The sequence below is a fragment of the Cheilinus undulatus genome, linkage group 23 (genome assembly GCF_018320785.1).
Source record: "Cheilinus undulatus linkage group 23, ASM1832078v1, whole genome shotgun sequence".
Classification (NCBI taxonomy): Eukaryota; Metazoa; Chordata; class Actinopteri; order Labriformes; family Labridae; genus Cheilinus; species Cheilinus undulatus.
Genome location: NC_054887.1, coordinates 487,416 through 506,040, shown reverse-complemented (window position 1 = coordinate 506,040; position 18,625 = coordinate 487,416). Strand labels below are relative to the sequence as shown.

Genomic DNA, 18,625 nt, shown 5'->3' with positions numbered 1-18,625 from the left:
TAAACCTGTACGTTAACATGAACAGTCATGATCAGACTATAAACCTGTACGTTAACATGAACAGTCATGATCAGACTATAAACCTGTACGTTAACATGAACAGTCATGATCAGACTATAAACCTGTATGTTAACATGAACAGTCATGATCAGACTATAAACCTGTACGTTAACATGAACAGTCATGTGATCAGACTATAAACCTGTACGTTAACATGAACAGTCATGTGATCAGACTATAAACCTGTACGTTAACATGAACAGTCATGATCAGACTATAAACCTGTACGTTAACATGAACAGTCATGATCAGACTATAAACCTGTACGTTAACATGAACAGTCATGATCAGACTATAAACCTGTACGTTAACATGAACAGTCATGATGAGACTATAAACCTGTACGTTAACATGAACAGTCATGTGATCAGACTATAAACATGTACGTTAACATGAACAGTCATGTGATCAGACTATAAACCTGTACATTAACATGAACAGTCATGTGATCAGACTATAAACCTGTACGTTAACATGAACAGTCATGATGAGACTATAAACCTGTACGTTAACATGAACAGTCATGTGATCAGACTATAAACCTGTACGTTAACATGAACAGTCATGATCAGACTATAAACCTGTATGTTAACATGAACAGTCATGATCAGACTATAAACCTGTACGTTAACATGAACAGTCATGATCAGACTATAAACCTGTACGTTAACATGAACAGTCATGTGATCAGACTATAAACCTGTACGTTAACATGAACAGTCATGATCAGACTATAAACCTGTACGTTAACATGAACAGTCATGTGATCAGACTATAAACCTGTACGTTAACATGAACAGTCATGATCAGACTATAAACCTGTACGTTAACATGAACAGTCATGATCAGACTATAAACCTGTACGTTAACATGAACAGTCATGATCAGACTATAAACCTGTACGTTAACATGAACAGTCATGTGATCAGACTATAAACCTGTACGTTAACATGAACAGTCATGTGATCAGACTATAAACCTGTACGTTAACATGAACAGTCATGTGATCAGACTATAAACCTGTACGTTAACATGAACAGTCATGTGATCAGACTATAAACCTGTATGTTAACATGAACAGTCATGTGATCAGACTATAAACCTGTACGTTAACATGAACAGTCATGATCAGACTATAAACCTGTACGTTAACATGAACAGTCATGATCAGACTATAAACCTGTATGTTAACATGAACAGTCATGTGATCAGACTATAAACCTGTACGTTAACATGAACAGTCATGTGATCAGACTATAAACCTGTACGTTAACATGAACAGTCATGTGATCAGACTATAAACCTGTATGTTAACATGAACAGTCATGTGATCAGACTATAAACCTGTACGTTAACATGAACAGTCATGATCAGACTATAAACCTGTACGTTAACATGAACAGTCATGATCAGACTATAAACCTGTACGTTAACATGAACAGTCATGATCAGACTATAAACCTGTACGTTAACATGAACAGTCATGTGATCAGACTATAAACCTGTACATTAACATGAACAGTCATGATCAGACTATAAACCTGTACGTTAACATGAACAGTCATGTGATCAGACTATAAACCTGTACGTTAACATGAACAGTCATGTGATCAGACTATAAACCTGTACGTTAACATGAACAGTCATGTGATCAGACTATAAACCTGTACGTTAACATGAACAGTCATGATCAGACTATAAACCTGTACGTTAACATGAACAGTCATGTGATCAGACTATAAACCTGTACGTTAACATGAACAGTCATGTGATCAGACTATAAACCTGTACGTTAACATGAACAGTCATGTGATCAGACTATAAAACCTGCGTTAACATGAACAGTCATGATCAGACTATAAACCTGTACGTTAACATGAACAGTCATGTGATCAGACTATAAACCTGTACATTAACATGAACAGTCATGATCAGACTATAAACCTGTACGTTAACATGAACAGTCATGATCAGACTATAAACCTGTACGTTAACATGAACAGTCATGTGATCAGACTATAAACCTGTACGTTAACATGAACAGTCATGATCAGACTATAAACCTGTACGTTAACATGAACAGTCATGTGATCAGACTATAAACCTGTACGTTAACATGAACAGTCATGATCAGACTATAAACCTGTACGTTAACATGAACAGTCATGTGATCAGACTATAAACCTGTACGTTAACATGAACAGTCATGATCAGACTATAAACCTGTACGTTAACATGAACAGTCATGATCAGACTATAAACCTGTACGTTAACATGAACAGTCATGATCAGACTATAAACCTGTACGTTAACATGAACAGTCATGATCAGACTATAAACCTGTACGTTAACATGAACAGTCATGTGATCAGACTATAAACCTGTACGTTAACATGAACAGTCATGTGATCAGACTATAAACCTGTAATGCGTTAACATGAACGGTCATGTGATCAGACTATAAACCTGTACGTTAACATGAACAGTCACGATCAGACTATAAACCTGTACGTTAACATGAACAGTCATGATCAGACTATAAACCTGTACGTTAACATGAACAGTCATGATCAGACTATAAACCTGTACGTTAACATGAACAGTCATGATCAGACTATAAACCTGTACGTTAACATGAACAGTCATGATCAGACTATAAACCTGTACGTTAACATGAACAGTCATGTGATCAGACTATAAACCTGTACGTTAACATGAACAGTCATGTGATCAGACTATAAACCTGTACGTTAACATGAACAGTCATGATCAGACTATAAACCTGTACGTTAACATGAACAGTCATGATCAGACTATAAACCTGTACGTTAACATGAACAGTCATGATCAGACTATAAACCTGTACGTTAACATGAACAGTCATGTGATCAGACTATAAACCTGTACGTTAACATGAACAGTCATGTGATCAGACTATAAACCTGTACGTTAACATGAACAGTCATGATCAGACTATAAACCTGTACGTTAACATGAACAGTCATGATCAGACTATAAATCTGTATGTTAACATGAACAGTCATGATCAGACTATAAACCTGTACGTTAACATGAACAGTCATGATCAGACTATAAATCTGTATGTTAACATGAACAGTCATGATCAGACTATAAACCTGTTATTTTACTTGAACAGTCATGTGATGAGACTATAGAGCTGTATGTTAACATGAAGAGTCATGATCAGACTATAAACCTGTACGCGTTAACATGAACAGTCATGTGATCAGACTATAAACCTGTCGTTAACATGAACAGTCATGATCAGACTATAAACCTGCACGTTAACATGAACAGTCATGTGATCAGACTATAAACCTGTATGTTAACATGAACAGTCATGATCAGACTATAAACCTGTACGTTAACATGAACAGTCATGATCAGACTATAAACCTGTACGTTAACATGAACAGTCATGATCAGACTATAAACCTGTACGTTAACATGAACAGTCATGATCAGACTATAAACCTGTACGTTAACATGAACAGTCATGTGATCAGACTATAAACCTGTACGTTAACATGAACAGTCATGTGATCAGACTATAAACCTGTACGTTAACATGAACAGTCATGATCAGACTATAAACCTGTACGTTAACATGAACAGTCATGATCAGACTATAAACCTGTACGTTAACATGAACAGTCATGTGATCAGACTATAAACCTGTACGTTAACATGAACAGTCATGTGATCAGACTATAAACCTGTACGTTAACATGAACAGTCATGTGATCAGACTATAAACCTGTACGTTAACATGAACAGTCACGATCAGACTATAAACCTGTACGTTAACATGAACAGTCATGTGATCAGACTATAAACCTGTACGTTAACATGAACAGTCACGATCAGACTATAAACCTGTACGTTAACATGAACAGTCATGTGATCAGACTATAAACCTGTACGTTAACATGAACAGTCACGATCAGACTATAAACCTGTACGTTAACATGAACAGTCATGATCAGACTATAAACCTGTACGTTAACATGAACAGTCATGATCAGACTATAAACCTGTACGTTAACATGAACAGTCATGATCAGACTATAAACCTGTACGTTAACATGAACAGTCATGATCAGACTATAAACCTGTACGTTAACATGAACAGTCATGATCAGACTATAAACCTGTATGAACAGTCATGATCAGACTATAAACCTGTACGTTAACATGAACAGTCATGTGATCAGACTATAAACCTGTACGTTAACATGAACAGTCATGATCAGACTATAAACCTGCAATGCTAACATGAACAGTCATGATCAGACTATAAACCTGTACGTTAACATGAACAGTCATGATCAGACTATAAACCTGTACGTTAACATGAACAGTCATGTGATCAGACTATAAACCTGTACGTTAACATGAACAGTCATGATCAGACTATAAACCTGTACGTTAACATGAACAGTCATGATCAGACTATAAATCTGTATGTTAACATGAACAGTCATGATCAGACTATAAACCTGTACGTTAACATGAACAGTCATGTGATCAGACTATAAACCTGTACGTTAACATGAACAGTCATGATCAGACTATAAACCTGTACGTTAACATGAACAGTCATGATCAGACTATAAACCTGTACGTTAACATGAACAGTCATGATCAGACTATAAATCTGTATGTTAACATGAACAGTCATGATCAGACTATAAACCTGTACGTTAACATGAACAGTCATGATCAGACTATAAATCTGTACGTTAACATGAACAGTCATGATCAGACTATAAACCTGTACGTTAACATGAACAGTCATGATCAGACTATAAACCTGTACGTTAACATGAACAGTCTCTAATAGAAAGCCTATTTCTATCAGACCAGCTGTTTGAATTAACAGAATAATCCCTCCTTCTGCAGTACGAGGTCACAGAGGTGACACAGAGCTGTCCACGCCCTGCAGGTGCTGATTCTCTGTTAGAGACACATTGACATTTATCAGATATTATCATGCCTGTTTATCAGAAGCGTTTCCTTTGGCTCTACAAAGACATAATGGCTTCTTTTATGTTGTTGTGTTATCTAAATCTTCTGACAGTAGTTTAGAGCAGTTAGAACAGGAGGGAAGTGAGGTATTTTGTGACACTCACCACTCAGAGTTAAAGGTCACATATTGTGCAAAAATCACTCTATAGGCTTTCTAACAAGAATGTGTGCCCCTGGCCTGTCCCCAGCACCAAGTACCAGAAAAATCCACCCCCCTCTCTTTCTCCACCTTCCAGAAAATGTGTGCTGAAACACAGCGTTCCCAGATTTTCCCGTCATGATGTCATGTGGGGAGTTAGCACCGCACCTAGGTTCGGTTGGCCTTCCCAGCTTGAAAGAAAGTTCTGCCCTCTTTTAACATTGCGTCTGTAACAATGTAACATCAGGAGTGCCACATCCATTTCCTGAGAGGGGTGTGGTCAGGGGCGGAGTCAGACAGCTCATTAACATTTAAAGCCACATACACAGAAACAGCTGGATCTGAGCAGGGCTGAAACAGAGGAGTTTTAGACATGCAGAAACCAATACTGGAGTGTTTTTTCTTCCCAGGCATGTTTTGTGGACCTCTGAGACTGATACAAACTTGTCTTTGAAGGGTAGGATATGTGCCCTTTAAGGTGAGCCTGGGAGCAAGTTGTACATTGAAAATAGGAGATACGGCCGTGTTGTGTTACAGGTCTTAAACCTGGACTCTGTCATTTTTATTTATGTCAGTTAAGTGATGGTTGATGCCGGTCCACAGGCTTCACGGCTAACGGCTGCTGCGCATTAATTTGGCACAGTGTAAACATGTTTTGACCGGATCTACTTGAGAAGTTTGATAGGTGTCCATATATCAGAAGTTAATACACACCAGTGGAATTTCCAGAGCCAATCAGAATTGAGTATGCACCAGGACCATGGTCTAATGTGTGTTAATTCATTCCAGGCTGACATGAAAGCCACGGTAAACTGCCACTGTGTTTATCAAAGTAAAGCCCAGTGGCAGTTTGTTTTCGTACGGTACTCCGGGATAGTTCCTCGGTTGTTGCAGTAACATGCACAGTTGCTTCTGTGTTGAACTTTCCTTTCGTTTCTACTCGATGTAAAAGATTTAAAAAGATCAGATTATTAATCCACAAATCTATTCCAAGACAAATAAGCAAAATCATAGAAGACTCCAATGGCAGATTTTTAATAGTTCAAGGTTACCTGTTTAACACACAGCTCAATTTAATAAACATATGGACCTAACAATGATAATGATAAGTTTTACAACAATTTATTTTTAAGAATTTCCACAATGCCAGGTAAACACATCATTGCAGGAGATTTTAATTGCGATTTGGACCCAAAAAAAGATAGATCTAGTGGTATTGATATTACTCATACAAAATCTAGGAAAACTTTACATTATTTCATTAAAGAATTAAATCTTATTGATGTATGGAGACATCTAAATCCTTTAAAGAAGGAATATTCCTGTTATTCCGGCACCCACAGGAGTTACTCTAGGATAGATTTCTTTATGGTGTCAGCAGAACTTCTTTCTACTATCAAAGGCTGCCACTATAACAGCATAGTTATTTCAGGTCATGCTGCGGTTTCTATGAGCTTCGTGGACCCAAAGTTGATTCGTAAATCCACAAAATGGAGATTTCACATAAAATGGATGAAGGACATCAATTTTTTAAAGTTCTTAGGCGAGCAAATTGATACCTATTTTGAGATTAATTCATCTCAAACTTCTGCCACAATTAGATGGGAAGCCTTTAAGGCATTTCTTAGAGGGCAGATTATTAGTTATACTAGCAGAAGAACCAAAGAATCACACAAAGAACTTAAAAGCTTAGAAATGGAAATTAGAACGCTTGAGAACAAAACTTTTCAGCAAGGACAGAATACTCAAGAAGAATCAAGACAACTACTAATAATGAGAACTAAATACAATAACTTGACATCTGAAAAAGCAGCTGCAAATCTAATTAGGCTCAAACAGAATTATTATGATCAGGGTGAAAAACCAGGAAGGCTACTTGCGTGGCGCATAAAACAACAACAATCAGAGAGAGCAATAAATACTTTAGAGGGTAACAATGGTAAAAATATCACTGATCCTTTGGAAATTAATAACAAGTTCAGAGACTTTTATGCAAAATTGTACACGTCTGAATATAACAATAGGAATAATCTCCAGGACAACTTTTTAGATGAACTTAACATTCCAAAAATTTCAGAGGAAAATAAAAGAAATTTAGACAAACAGCTAAGCATTGTTGAGGTATCAGAGGCAATAGCTGCATTGAAGGCTGGAAAAACAGCAGGTCCGGATGGCATTCCCATTGATTTATATAAACATTTTAAGGATAAACTGATAATGCCTCTTTACCAGATGTACTTAGAATCTTTTGTTAATGGCTGTCTCCCAGAAACACTGAGAGTGTCTTTAATTATATTGCTTCCAAAACCCGGCAAAATTAATAATGAATGTGAAAACATGCGTCCAATAAGCTTAATAAACACAGATACAAAAATTCTCAGTAAAATTCTGGCAAGGAGGTTGGAAGGTGTGCTACCAAGTATTGTGTTGGACGATCAAAATGGGTTCATAGAAGGAAGACAAGGGTTTCATAACGTGAGGCGTGTTCTTAATATCATTTATAATCGAAAAGGGGAAAAAGACACAGGACTCTTAACACTGGACGCAGAAAAAGCCTTTGATAGGGTCGAATGGCCCTATCTTTTTGAGGTTATAAACCGTTTTGGATTTGGGAATACTTTCTGTAATTGGGTCAGATTATTACATTTAACCCTATGGCTGAGGTGTTAACAAACGAAGTTGTACCAGAGCCTTTTAATATTACACGAGGTTGTCCTCAAGGATCACCTTTGTCACCTCTTCTATTTATTTTAGCTATAGAACCACTAGCACTGGCAGTGAGAGGCAGCAAGCAAATTAATGGAATAAAAATTGGTAACAGAGATCACAGGATAGCTCTATTTGCGGATGACGTAATCTTGTTTTTAAAACATTTAAGCATCTCTATTCCGGCACTTCTAGAGTTAATAGGAAAATTTGGTAAAATTTCTGGTTATAAAGTAAATACAACTAAATCCTTACTTATGTTGCTTAATGAAGATGAGAGACAAGGTCCTGGACATTACATGTTTACTTTTAAAATGTCAAACAGCTTTACTTATTTGGGAATTAAAATATCCCCTCAGATGGAAAAAATAGTATCAACAAATTATGAAGATCTAATGGACTCTACAATTAAATCTATAGACAGGTGGATGCCTCTGCCAATATCCCTTATTGGGCGAATTAATGTATTGAAAATGAATATATTACCTAAATTTTTATATCTATTCCAAAATATCCCTCTGGCGCCACCTGAAGGAATATTTGAAAAATTTACAACACTCGTCACAAAGTTTATATGGAATAAGAAATGTCCTAGGATTCGTCTGTCCTTGTTATATCTCCCATTTGATGCTGGAGGGTTGAAGTGTCCAAACCTTTACATCTACTATCAGGCAGAACAGCTGAGAACGATAATGTTTTATTTTTGTAAAGAAACATTCTGGCTTGGATGGATATAGAAGCATGTTCCACTCAGATACATTACACTTGTAGGCAAGATGGTGGATTCCAAACATGGGCAAGAAAAGGACTGAGTAAAGTGTCTGACCTTTTTAAAGAAAATGTTTTAATGACATTTGAGGATATATCTGTAACATATGATATCCCAAGGAAACATTTCTTTAAATACTTACAATTGAGAAGTTTCATATATTCTATGCAAAATCAATCATTAGCAATTCCAGCTCTTTCTGCCCCAGAAGAATTTATGATCAAGGACTGCAAAACCAAGGGTTTGATCTCATTAATATACAGCTGGCTTATGTCTGGTTCGAATGAATCCTCAGTACCCAAACTTGAGACATGGAAGTCAAACCTGAATGTGAACATTACAAATACTGAATGGAACAAGATATGTGAAAAAGCTCAAACAAAAACTGCCAATACCAGTTTAAAAATTCTTCAATACAATTGGCTAATGCAGACTTATATAACTCCTGTTAAGTTTCATAAATATAATAATAATATACCTGATAACTGTTTCAAATGCAGAGATTTTCAAGGAACATTTATACATTGCATTTGGGATTGTGTGGAAATCCAAACATTTTGGAGGGAAGTCATAGATAAAATAAAGATCATTTTATCTGTAAATATTCCATTAGAACCTAAAATGATGCTGTTTCATCTATATCCATCAAATCTCAAGTTAAAGGGAAAAGAATGTAGGTTTGTAGACTTTTCTATACTTCAGGCAAAACGAATGATTGCTATCAATTGGAAGAAAACCGCTGCACCAACTTTAGGTGCTTGGATTAAAAGTATGGTAAATTGTATGTCAATGGAGAGAATAACATATATCCTGAAAAATAAGGTAGAGATTTATAATGAAATATGGAAACCATTTGAGAAATTTATGAAAAATGGGGACATAGGAGAGTTTCTGCAGGAAGGAGACTGAGAGTAGGATAGCTGGAGAATCAAGGTGAAATTTCCCGGAGAGACTGGAGCAGGATTTAAGTTATGGTTTATACAAGGCAAATATGCATGTGTGTATGCATGTACAGATATTTTTATTTCTTTAATTGCAAATTGGTGTTTGAAAGAGAGTATCTAATGTGATGTTGAAAGAGGGTGGGTGTTGAATGTTTTCTTTTGTTAGAATGTTTGTTAAAGTAAAAAGGAAAACAATTTACAATATAATGTTTGTACATTTATTGTGGATTATGCCACAAAACTTAATAAAAACATTTTTCAAAAAAAAAAAGTTCAGATTATAAGAGATATTAACTCACATGGTCTCTATCTCCTCCTACATCTTATTCTCTGCCCAAAAGGTTTTGTTGTGAATTTCCACCAGATGCATGATGGGAAATAATCTCAAAAGAACTGTATTCTAGTCTTGCAGTTAGTGTCCCACAGTCCTAGCAAAATCTCAGTCTGAGACTGCGACCTGCTGACCAGGACTTCTGCGTCCATGCATGGAGGAAAACGTAAGACACTACACGCAGGCATCCATGAAACTATTGATTATTGGTGTCACTAAAGTGATCAGTGATAATTAGCATCAGGTTTTTAAGAACCTCTTCATGTTTGCAGAGACCAAACGTTAACATGAACAGTCATCTGATCAGACTGAGTCTAGCGAGTTCCTCCGTTAACATGTCAGGTTGACATTCAGTCTGATCTCACTTTGCTCCTGTGAAAGGAAGGGCCTGATGTACACTGCAGGCTCATATAGCACACAGCAGAGCTGACTCATAAAGTGATCCAGGTCAGAGGTGTCACCAGTCAAAAGTAATGTGCATTCTTCCTAAATAAAGGTGTTCATTTGCATTTGAAGGTGTCTTCAAGTGCAGCGAACAATATTGTGTAGAAAGGAAAGCCTTGTGTCTCCTCTGGCAAGAGAAGAAGTGAGGCTGTGCAGACAAAGAGATCATTTAACGCTTCAGCTTCTCTTAGTTTTCTCTCTGCTATCCTTCACACTCTGCTGTTATAACACTGGTGCTTGTGGTTGTCATCCGTGTACATTCTGTCTTTAACCCAGAGGGATGTTCTGTGACAGCAGGTTTCCATGCTACATGAAGCCTTAGCAGACTCTAAACCCTAGGAAAAACCTCCTGACCCTGACCCACGTCTGCACTCCTGAGAGTGGATGAAACTCATGTCACTGTCTATTTTAAAGGAAGGTCACATGAATGGTCAGAGAAGTCCAGAAACATGGGACTGTGTAGAAGTCATAAGATAACATAGTCACCTATTAAACCATTACACCTGCTGTTCAGAGCAACATCTGGTGATGGTTTTATTCCTTTTTATATGATCTGTTTATTACTCTGCAGTTAGAGGTGCCAATCAGGCACACTTGTTTTGGACCAACCCACATCCTCAGCTCTGCTGCTCATCCCACACATGCATGCTCCTCAAAGATGAGGCTCCATTTAGAAGAGAATAAACACTTTACTACGGGATCAGATTTACTGGAGCTGCTTTCCTGCTAATCTTCTATCCTGTCATGGATATGTGGAACAGTCTGTCAGGACTGTCAGGTTCAGAGTTCTGGTTCTGGTTCTGGTTCAGAGCCCCATCGTCGCCACTTGTTGATTCGTATAAATGTGTAAAGGAGCCCCTCTGTGTATGGAGCTGTCCCGTTGTGTTCATCCTTGTCCTTCCTATCCTGATGACAGACATCTTCTATAGTTTCAGAGGAGCAGCTCTTGTTGGTGATATTCCTCACGTCTAATTAAAGCAGTCAGAGGTAGGTTATACAAATATTACAGAAATAATCTGAGGAGTGAGGCTGAGCTAATCTATACATCAATGAAGCGGGCAGATCAGAGGCGGTAAATGAGGCGTAAACTCAGCTTGTAACAGTGTACGCTAACGCCATACGACACCGGGCCTCTTCCAGTAATTACCGCTCTGCTCCTGCGTGCCTGTTTGAAATCTGATCATTGCCAGTCAATGAGAACTCTGCAGATGGTTTAGGCAGCTTCACACTCTTGATTAGGGTGAGGGAGTACAGAGGAGGGATGCTCGCTCTCCTCTGAGGAGCACAGAGAGGCTTACAGAGACCTGGGGGGGCAGCAGGGGACTTCACCTTCTGTTGGAGCCTTCTGCTGGGGGGTACGGGGGGCTACAGCGATCTGGTACACATTCACAGCTGTAGTTTGTTTTCAGGGATAAGAGCCTCTCTCTCGCTGTTCGATAAGAACAAATATGCATCAGACAAGCTGAGCTATTGTGAAGAGAGGGAATGATCCAGAGGAGCAGCAGCCTTATCTCTGCTCCTGTCATTCTCTACATTCAGCCAGCAGCCATTTCCTCTGATGGCACAGGCAGGGAGGGAACCTCAAACACACCTATCAAAGGGATGAGAGTTTCTTAAACTGTGGTTCAGGCTGGAGCTGGTAGAGACTAAGGGATCTGACAGATCCTTCTTTTAACACTCCTCACTGAAAATCACTTTGGAAGATCTTAATACTAATCTGGACTGGTTCTTTACAGCTCTGTAGTTCACCTCAGAAAGTTCCCATCATGTTTCTTTTAGCATATTTACCTTCTTTACTCTCTATCCCACTTTTAGCTAAACCGTCCCAAATCTAACATCAACTGTTTAACTGTTTTACATGTTTTATTCACAATAAAGCATAAACACACATATCAGATGTTGAAACTGAGACTTTTTAGCATTTCAGGAAAATGGATTCTCAGTGAGCAAGGGACAAGGAGTTAGCCTCTGACCACAGAACAGTTCTCCTCTGACCACAGAACAGTTCTCCTCTGACCACAGAACAGTTCTCCTCTGACCACAGAACAGTTCTCCTCTGACCACAGAACAGTTCTCCTCTGACCACAGAACAGTTCTCCTCTGACCACAGAACAGTTCTCCTTTGACCACAGAACAGTTCTCCTCTGACCACAGAACAGTTCTCCTTTGACCACAGAACAGTTCTCCTCTGACCACAGAACAGTTTTCCTTTGACCACAGAACAGTTCTCCTCTGACCACAGAACAGTTCTCCTTTGACCACAGAACAGTTCTCCTCTGACCACAGAACAGTTTTCCTCTGACCACAGAACAGTTCTCCTCTGACCACAGAACAGTTTTCCATGCTTCTTCAGTCCATGTTAAATGAGCTTTGGATAATGACGACAGTGGTTTTTCTGGATCCTGTTCACATATGACTACTTCTCTCCATGATCCAGCTTTGTGAATGACAGACACTGATTTCTGCATTCCTCCTGAGCCCATTCAGTGATTTTAGCACAGAACCATATCTGTTTTTAATGCAGTGGCCCCTGAGGGCCCCTTCAGCCTTGTCCCTTGCTCACAGAGATTTCTCCAGATTCTCTGAATCTGTTGGTGATATTATGGACTGTAGATGGTTGACATTCAAAGTCTTCACGATTTAATTTTGAGGAACATTTTTCTGAAATTGTTCCTTGATTTTTAGACTGTATTTTATAGATTGGTGAACCTCTGCCCATCTTTACATCTGAGAGACTCTGCCTCTCTAAAATGCTCCTTTTATACCCAGTCATGTTACTGACTTGTTGACCGTTAACCTAGTGATGTCAAAACTCCTCCAGCTGTTTTCCATCAGTACCACTTACTTTTCCAGCCTGCTGTTTCCCTGTCCCTACCTTTTTGTGTGTGTTTCTGCCATCAGATTCTAGATGAGCTGATATTTTTCATTCTGTTCTAATGAGGACTTGTTTTGTCTCTTTTCAGGATGAGCGAGCGATACACAGAGGTCAGACGTAAAGGGCTTCTACTTGTAATGGTGCTTCTAATTAGTGTCTGGGAAATGACGGTACCAGCAGAGGGCGCTACAGGTGAGTCCTTTATCTAGGTCAGTCACTCTGGGTTCTATGTCCACTGCTTTCACCCTTGTACGGTGTCAGGTCTGTAGGACAGAAAAATGATATGATACATAACTTCTCTGACCCTGACTCATCAGCCTTGGCTCAGTTTCTGTGCAGAACTTAGAATCTTAATTTCAGTGGTTGTTCACTGGACAACCTCCACACATTTATATTACATACCAGGTGTTCAATCTGCTGACCTGAGGGGTTAAATGTGATGACACTGCGGGTCCTTCAGTCTGTCCTCATATCTGGGCCTAGTGTTAAAGGGATATTTCAGGATTTTTGAAGCTGAAATATTATTATTATTATTATTAATATAAGGTCGTGAGAGGTGCTTGGCTATAGTAGTGGCATTAGCCTCCAGTGATTTCCATGTAATTTTATGAATAAATGGGCCAAGAAAATATGTTGACTCACCTGTGCGCTGTGTTGAAACTTACACAGCACTTCAAAAACAGACCCCAACTTGAAGGGCCGAATGGAAACTTGTCATCCAGGTTGGCTTCTGACTGTGGCCTTTTCCTCTCATGGCTGATATGTACGGTGTCCAGGAGGTGTGCTTGTTCAAACAGCCTGGATAAATGCAAGTACGCGGCATCTCCTGAATCTAAAGAAAACAGATTAAAAACTCAAAAATGCGTTGTAGTAACCGATGCTTAACCCCGCTACACTGCCTCCCACACAGTTGACCGGCGGATGTGTGAACCGTAAACAGTGTGTGGAGGCGGAAGGATACAAAATGGCGAAAGCTGCATCGTAAATTAGTGCCTGACTCAGAGGGATTTTCTGGGGAGAAATGAAGTGCTGTGTATGTTTTCAACAGAGTGCACAGGCGATTCAACGTATTTTCTTGGCCCATTTATTCTTAAAACTCATTAATTTACACGGACAAAACATTCCCATCTACAGCCACCATGCAGCAGCTCTCTCTGAGCCCGTAATAACAACAGGCTCAAATTACACAGAAATCACTGGAGGCTAATGCCACTGCTATAGCCAAGCACCTCACATGACCCAACCTCAAAAATCCTGAAATATCCCTTTAACGTTTCTTCTTGTGTGTGCAGACATCGCTGTACCTGTGGGTCAGTTTGTCTTTTACACCTCGGTCTCCCACACGTTTCAGCCTTCTTCATTTCAGGCACTCACATACACCTCAATGCTCCTGAATTCCCACACAGCCTGCCCCTGACTTACTGGAGCCATCCTATGTTTTCTTAATCAATAAAGATGGAGGAAAGACCCTCCTCTCAGAGAGCCTTGGATGATGAAGATGAAGACTTTAGAATATCTATCATTTATCTACACCGCCATCACATGGTGAGAGGTGGGTGGGCATTAGACTGGTAACTGGACTGACGTAGAGACAAACAACCAGGAACACGCTCATTCACTCCTACTAGTGACGACTGACACATGCACGGGGAGAACATGAAAAATACTGACCAATGATTCTCTGTCACCTTTGGTTTTTTCACCATCTTGATTGTAATTGATTTTCATTATTATTTTATTGTCTCCAAGTGAAAACAAATGAGTCTTTTATTTATGAATTAAGTTTTAAACTCATTAGAGACATATAATAGCCATATAATAATAATGTTAATAATAATGATAATAATAATGATAACAACAACAATAATAATAATAATAATAATAATAATAATAATAATTATAATAATAGCCATAAATACTGTTGCTTTTAACTGGGTTGATGTAAATCTCTGTGAAGAACTGTCATCTGAATTGTTTTGGCTGTATTGATTTAAATATCTAATAATGGATCCTCCAGACTCATGGACATTTGCTGTGTAACACCAAACAGGGGTTAACTAAACCAAAACACCTTGTTAGGAAATGTTGGCTCTGAATTTGCTCCTGATTTACCGTTTAAGTCATTTTGGGGTTTAATGACCTTTACATTAGGGAAACTAAGGAAAGGTCAAACCTGTCTACTCTGCTCTGTGTATTTAGGAAAAGACCAGCGGTGGACAAAGTATTCAACTCCAGTACTTTAGTCAAAGTATTGATACTCGTGATCAAATCTTACTTAAGTACAAGTAAAAGTTGCTTGGTGAAATTTTACTCAAGTTAAAGTAGTAAGGTACTTACTTTTAAAAATACTTAAGTATTCAAAAGTACAAAGTACATTTTCTAACATCAGTAATTGCTGTATTGTTTTCTCAGTGCTTTTACAGAACCTTGTAACTCTCTGAAACACCCAATGAGGTACTGACTTACATGTAGAACCACTCTGCTACAAAATGTCTGTAAAAACACCTGTAAAAACTTCACCATAAAAATGCAATCAAAAACAATAAGGACAACTATTGTCATTAAATTGTGGATGATATGAATCATTCCTCATTTCTGAAATCTCAGACACTGAGCTGAGATATGGCCATGGGCAACATTCCCTCAAATTTTCAAAACTCCTGAGCAGACATTGGACTCCCCTGAGCGCCTACTTCATCAACTGTGGGAGACATCTGACGCATACGCTACATCCACATGGCATCACCTCTCCAGCTCCAGATATCATGTGAAATCAAGTGAATATAACTATAATGATTCATTATTACTGTTCAAGTCATGACTTTCACCTTTCATTCATTGATTCAATTCACAAGCCACTCTCAGCTTTAGCTAGCGGAAATTATGATGTCTGGAAATCCTGGTTAATATAATCAAGGTTTGTATGCGCCTTGATCAGAGAGGAATAAAGAAGGAGAAAAGTTCATTTCTGTGTTGAATCCTTTTCTCTTCTGCAGATAGAAGCCTCAGGTCTACACCACCAACCCGTTAGCTTGTGTTTGTTTGTCTGTGTATGGCGTTAGTGTTGTGTGAACGACATGAAGCCAAAAGTGTCTGCGCAAAAACGCAAGATGGATGCATCAATAGACTCGGCCACATGGCTGTTATTTCAGGAAAAAAATAGTCTTTTATGTATAAATCAGTCATTGAAACAAGCACCCAATTCACACACTGGCACTAAGAGCTGAGCACAGTTAGAGGGAGGTGGAGTTTGAGACGCTGTTAAATTCAACTCACCAAAGTACCTCACTGAGGAACCACCTGCAGCTGAAATCCACCTGTATTCAGCGGCTGACAGTATCAGGCCTTGCCATTGCTATGTCGGCTGTTGCATAATGTGATAGCCACACTTTACATCTCTCATGTATGAGGCAACCATGCAGGTAGAAACCCTAGGCTACAGCAGCAGCTTGCCAGCACATTAATGCGCCTTTGATCACAGCGCACATTAGAAAAAAGACAGTGAAAACTCGTCGGGGATTTTTGAGAGCACAATTTTTTTCTTCTGCGCAGAGGTGGAGAGCAATTATGCAGTAAAAACCCTCAGAGGGAACAGTGGCCATGGGTGCGCTGGTTTTTCAGCTCGAGTTTCTCCACCTCCATTGCTGAGTTCTGTTTGAATGAAGGCGGGAGCGCTTGCTACACAGAGCGAGGATGACGTAGCCTGTTCGCAAATCCATCCCTGGCGTGAGCGGTGACTGTGATTGGTTCCCTTCTGTGAGGAGCACAGCGTCTGGCCAACTACATTTTAGAAAAGAAAAACACCAACATGTGACTACAAAGCTACGCTGAACCAAAAAGGAAGAGTACTTCCTAGAAATGTAGTGGAGTCAAAAGTACAATATTTGTCTTTGAAATGTAGTGGAGTGAAAGTCATAAGTTTCCAAAAAAAAAACAAACAAATACTCAAGTAAAGTACAAATACTGAAAAAATGTACTTAAGTACAGTACTGAAGCAAATGTACTCCATTACTGTCCACCACTGGAAAAGGCTGACTAAATATCAGAAAGTTCAAAGAGCTGTTGAGGTGGAGCACAGGAAAAACCAGGAGTCTAAATGGTCACTATAATGTTCTGCCTTTCTGGTGTTTTACCTGGTTGATATTCTGCCTTTCTGATGGTTTACCTGGTTAATGTTCTGCCTTTCTGGTGTTTTACCTGGTTAAAGTTCTGGCTTTCTGATGTTTTACCTGGTTGATATTCTGCCTTTCTGGTGTTTTACCTGGATAATGTTAAATGTGTCTGATTATCTCCCTGGTTGGTGTATTACCTGGTTAATGTTCTACGTGGTTGATGTTCTACCTGGTTGATGTTTTACCTGGTCTGATATTCTACCTGGTTGATGCTCTACGTGGTTGATGTTCTAACTGGTTGATGTTCTACCTGTTTGATGTTCTACCTGGTTGATGCTCTACCTTTTTTATGTTCTACCTGGTTGATGCTCTACGTGGTTGATGTTCTACCTAGTTGATGTTCTATCTGGTTGATGCTCTACCCGGTTGATGTTCTACCTGGTTGATGTTCTACCTGGTTGATGCTCTACGTGGTTGATGTTCTACCTGGTTGATGTTCTACCTGGTTGATGCTCTACCTAGCTGATGTTCTACCTGGTTGATGCTCTATGTGGTTGATGTTCTACCTGGTTGATGTTTTACCTGGTTGATGCTCTACCTGGTTGATGTTTTACCTGGTTGATGCTCTACCTGGTTGATGTTCTACCTGGTTGATGTTCTACCTGGTTGATGTTCTACCTGGTTGATGTTTTTCCTGGTTGATGTTCTGCCTGGTTGATGTTCTACCTGGTTGATGCTCTACCTGGTTGATGTTCTACCTGGTTGATGCTCTACCTGGTTGATGTTCTGCCTGGTTGATGTTCTACCTGGTTGATGTTTTACCTGGTTGATGCTCTACCTGGTTGATGCTCTACCTGGTTGATGCTCTACCTGGTTGATATTCTACCTGGTTGATGTTCTATCTGGTTGATGCTCTATGTGGTTGATGTTATACCTGGTTGATGCTTTACCTGTTTGATGTTCTACCTGGTTGATGCTCTACCTGGTTGATGTTCTACCTGGTTGATGCTCTACGTGGTTGATGTTCTACCTGGTTGATGTTCTATCTGGTTGATGTTATACCTGGTTAATGTTATACCTGGTTGATGTTTTACCTGGTCTGATATTCTACCTGGTTGATGTTCTATCTGGTTGATGTTATACCTGGATGATGTTTTACCTGGTTGATGTTCTATCTGGTTGATGCTCTACGTGGT

At 39.0% G+C, this 18,625-nt stretch overlaps 1 protein-coding gene across 1 annotated transcript in view; it reads left to right on the top strand.

Moving 5' to 3' along the window:
- The window catches only part of LOC121505753, a 57,029-nt gene that overhangs the window by 14,183 nt on the left and 24,221 nt on the right, over nt 1–18,625 (top strand). The window contains exon 2 of the mRNA XM_041781306.1: nt 13,406–13,509. Coding sequence (XP_041637240.1) covers nt 13,406–13,509 — 104 coding nt within the window. The remainder of the gene's footprint in view (nt 1–13,405; nt 13,510–18,625) is intronic.